At 50.3% G+C, this 3,918-nt stretch overlaps 1 protein-coding gene across 1 annotated transcript in view; it reads left to right on the top strand.

Moving 5' to 3' along the window:
* Positions 1-3,359, top strand: part of KIT (KIT proto-oncogene receptor tyrosine kinase) — a 52,852-nt gene extending 49,493 nt beyond the window's left edge. The window contains exon 25 of the mRNA XM_021707432.1: positions 1,220-3,359. Within this exon, the coding sequence (XP_021563107.1) occupies positions 1,220-1,348 (129 nt within the window). The 3' untranslated portion in view covers positions 1,349-3,359. The remainder of the gene's footprint in view (positions 1-1,219) is intronic.
* Positions 3,360-3,918: the final 559 nt, after the last annotated feature.

The following is a 3,918-nucleotide window of genomic DNA, read 5'->3' on the forward strand; positions in this document are numbered from 1 at the left end:
GGGGAAGGGAGGGGCAGGAGGCTGCGCACATGAATTCATAGATACTTCCACAAGGCAACGCAAGGACTTGCCATGCTCCCTCCTGCCCGGGCACTGGTCACAGGGTCAGAGTCCTCCTGCTCATATTGGGGACCCTTTGTGCCTGGGAGGTGGGGGTGTCCAAGCTAAAGGAAGCACAGAGCAGGCGGCTTGCCCTGCAGCTAGAAGCCTCTGATCAGCACAGCGGCTAGGTGGTGCTGTCATGCCCAGAGCGCAGCGTGAGGGGCCTTTGAAGTCAGGATCCTTTGGTTTCATGGGAGGGATGGGAACATCCCAGTTTCTCCCCTGCTTTCAAGGAGAGTCATGGTCCCTCCCGCGGCCCAGAGCCCTTGAAGCCGCATCTTTTCCCAGCTGCCTGAAGAGCATCTTTCCTAACAGCATGCCACTGATGCTTTGGGGTTGCAGCTTGTGCTTCTGGGCATCAAAGCATATTTCAGATTAAACAGCGTTTTCCACCTGGTTGCTTTGATTCTTGATGGGAGACCCAGGAAGGGCCATGGCTGCTCAGCACATGCCCCGCTGTTGGGTTGTTGGGGTGGGGACTCAGGCCTTCTGTAGGCTGGCTAGCACCCCTTGGAGGAGGTGGCTTGCATGGATCTGCCATCACTCTCCACTCCCTGTGTCAGGTGATCTCCTTGGGAAAATGGGGAGGCGAATCCAAGCTTGTGCTAGTTCTGTCGACATGACTTGAGTTTTGGCCATAGAGGTTTGGGAAGCCTGCTGTGCGGAGCCCTGTTCTTCGTGGAGATAGGCATATTCTCTGCGGGGACTGGCATGCTCTCTACAGGGACGGGCATGTTTTTCCTGGGAACAGGCATGCTTTCCTTGGGAATAGGCGTGTTCTCCCTGGGGACAGGTGTGCTCTCCGTGGGGACAGATGAGCTCTCCATGGGAACGGGCATGCTCTCCACAGGGGTAGGTGTGCTCTTCACGGATACAGGCGTGTTTTCCCTGGGGACAGGCATGTTCTCCCTTGGTATAGGCGTGCTCTTCTCGGGGATGAGCGTGTTCCCCACAGGAATGGGCGTGCTCTCTGCAGCGACAGGTGTGTTTTTCCTGGGGATAGATGTGCTCTCCCCAGGGGCAAATGTGTTCTCCCTGGGGACAGGCATGCGCTCCCTGGGGACAGGCGGTCTCTACATGTGGACTGGCATGTTGACTCTGGACTTGTTCTCCTCAGATTTACTCCAACCTGGCCCACTGCAGCCCCAGCCACGGAACGCCCGCAGTGGACCACTCTGTGCGGATCAACTCTGTGGGCAGCACAGCCTCGTCCTCCCAGCCTCTGCTTGTGCGCGATGATGTCTGAAAGGACAAGGCGGCCTCCCCCCGCAGCGGCCCCATGCTCCTGGCTTCCATGATGGTTACTTTGTCCTCCTCTGACTTGCATCCCTCTCCGGGTCATGTATGCCCACTGCTGTCCTGTCTGAGCACACTTTAGTGGCCACTGATGTTGGCCGCAGCCACCATCCCATTGCAAAGGTTCGAAGTGTATATATTCCCAATAGCAAAGTAGCTCCCACCATGAATGGAAAAATGTCTGATTTGGGAAAAGTGAGGGAGGGACAGGCTGCAGCCCAAGTCCTTCCAAGGCTTCTCCAGTTCTGCTCAGAAAGCGCGGTTGGTTTATCTGAATAAATTGTCGTGATCACATGTGGCCTTGGGAGCCACACGTCACATGTGATGCTGAAGTAAGATTAGTTGCTGAGATCTAAGCCCTTTACGTGGAAAACACATTTCAAGGACAAGGGCTTGAACCCAGCACCTCCTGCCAGGAATGAGCCAGGCCATGGAATGCGTTTCCGTGTGAGGAGTGACGCAGCCGTGGGCCACACTGAGCTGGGCACTGCCACCGCTGGGTTTTAGATACTTTGCTGTGAGGGCGTTGAGCTGGAGAGAGGCTTCCCCACCAGTGCCTGTATATACTCACCTACCCCTGTCCATGTGTGCACAGAGGGGTGTCCCAAGTTAGTCTCTGTGTGCACCCCAGCTTTGTGTCTACTGTGTGTAGGACTAGAATGAGAGCCATATATGTTGAAGGAAACAGTTCATACATGTCTTTAAGGAAGAAATGTAGCCGCCAAGCACAGTTTTAACAAAATCCCCTCTTGTAGTCGATGAACTTGATCCATAGATTCTCCAAAACGAGCCTCAATTTCAGAACGGTGTGTGCTGGGAGGTGTGGGCTCCAGTGTGATGCATGCAGGGGTGGGCGGTGCTGGGTTCTCACACAGCAGGAGATGATGTGGAGGCTCGTTCCCCTTTGCAGGCATGTTCTGGATGCTGGCCATTGTATGTGTGCATAGGTGTGTGTGCATAAGTGTGTGTGTGCAAACAGGTGTCCTGGGATGTCTCTGCACTGAGTCCTGGAGGGCCCTCAGTCCCCAGGAAGTTCATGGCTTCCACTGTCATGGTGCCCTTGCTAGCCTTCACACAGCCATCTAAGGAACCATTTGGAATCCCACATTGTTGCCCACATGCAGTCCACCTGTGTGAGAGTGCCTGCACCTAGGGTGCTCTGCTGTGAGAGTCTGTACCTATACCTGCCTTGAGACCCCTGCCATGCCACTGTCCATGGGCATGTGCTTAGTGTGCCCCTCGTACTGTGACCTGGATCAAGGCACACCTTCCTGTCCCCTAGCTGACACACAAGGAGCTTGGCCACTCTGGGTCTCTTGGTCTTCCTATGTCCTCCTTGTCCCTAGACACGCAGGGTCCGTGGCCACTTTCTGGGTCTGTTGGCCTTCCTGTGCCCTCCCATCCCCTAGCTGACACACAGGGCCTGTGACCATTGCCCGGAAGTCCCACTTGCACTGGCATCCTGTGCAAATGTTCTTTTCCAGAGCCTGCAGGTTTTGAGGTGTTGTCAACCAAGATTGTTGCTGTCTGCCATACTTTATCTGAACTATTTTTTTGCGTTTCTATTGACTTTGATCACGGTTAAAAAAAAAAAAAGTGATTATTACTGTCAATGTTCAGGTACTTCAGGGCGCTGCATGAGAGTTTTGTGTTGGATGTTCTTGAAAGTTTATATTTTTATAATTTTTTCTTACATCAGATATTTCTTTGCAGTGGCTTAATGTTTGAAATTATTTTGTGGCTTTTTTTGTAAATATTGAAATGTAGCAATAATGTCTTTTGAATATTCCCAAGCCCATGAGTCCTTGAAAATATTTTTTATATATACAGTAACTTTATGTGTAAATATGTAAGCGGTGTAAGTTTCAAGGCTGTTGGTGTTTCATGTTTTATCCTGATATATTGTCCAGCTGTTGACAGTTCTGAAGAATTCTAATAAAAATGTAAATACATAAATCAAACAGACTCGTTGGATTGTTTTGAGCTCAGTGAAATTAAATTTTACAGTGTTAAAGTGCTTTCCCCAACAGTGGACTGTACCCAGTTTGCATAGAATACATACAGGATGTAGATTATACCAGCAGTTACATAGTCGGAAGATTCAGCAGACATTTATTAATAATTTTCACAAGTGCTATATTTCCTCATTCCTGCAGCCCAAGGTTTCTATTCAAATTGAAAATAGATGTGGAAAACCTTTTGAAAACTTTACACATGGCTGATTATTAGTGGGTTGGTTCATATGAAATGACCATTTTATCAGCAAAATAATGGTTAAACAGCAACAATTTCATGTGGCCTATTCTAATACAACTGGCATGTTTCCTTAAAACAGATTGCCTAAAAATTAACCTACATGGTAAAGACATCGACGAGCTTAACATTGGCATCCCAGAAAGCGGCTGGTTTCCTGCTGGCTGGGGCCGTAGAAGGAGGTGGTTTCCGGGTGAGACTCAGGCCCCCTGAGCAACCATGCTCCTATTTGTGTCTGGAGCATAGCTGAGCTCCATGTTTACGACC

The sequence above is a fragment of the Carlito syrichta genome, unplaced genomic scaffold, assembly GCF_000164805.1.
Source record: "Carlito syrichta isolate Samal-C Ts95f unplaced genomic scaffold, Tarsius_syrichta-2.0.1 Scaffold117951, whole genome shotgun sequence".
NCBI classification, from domain to species: Eukaryota; Metazoa; Chordata; class Mammalia; order Primates; family Tarsiidae; genus Carlito; species Carlito syrichta.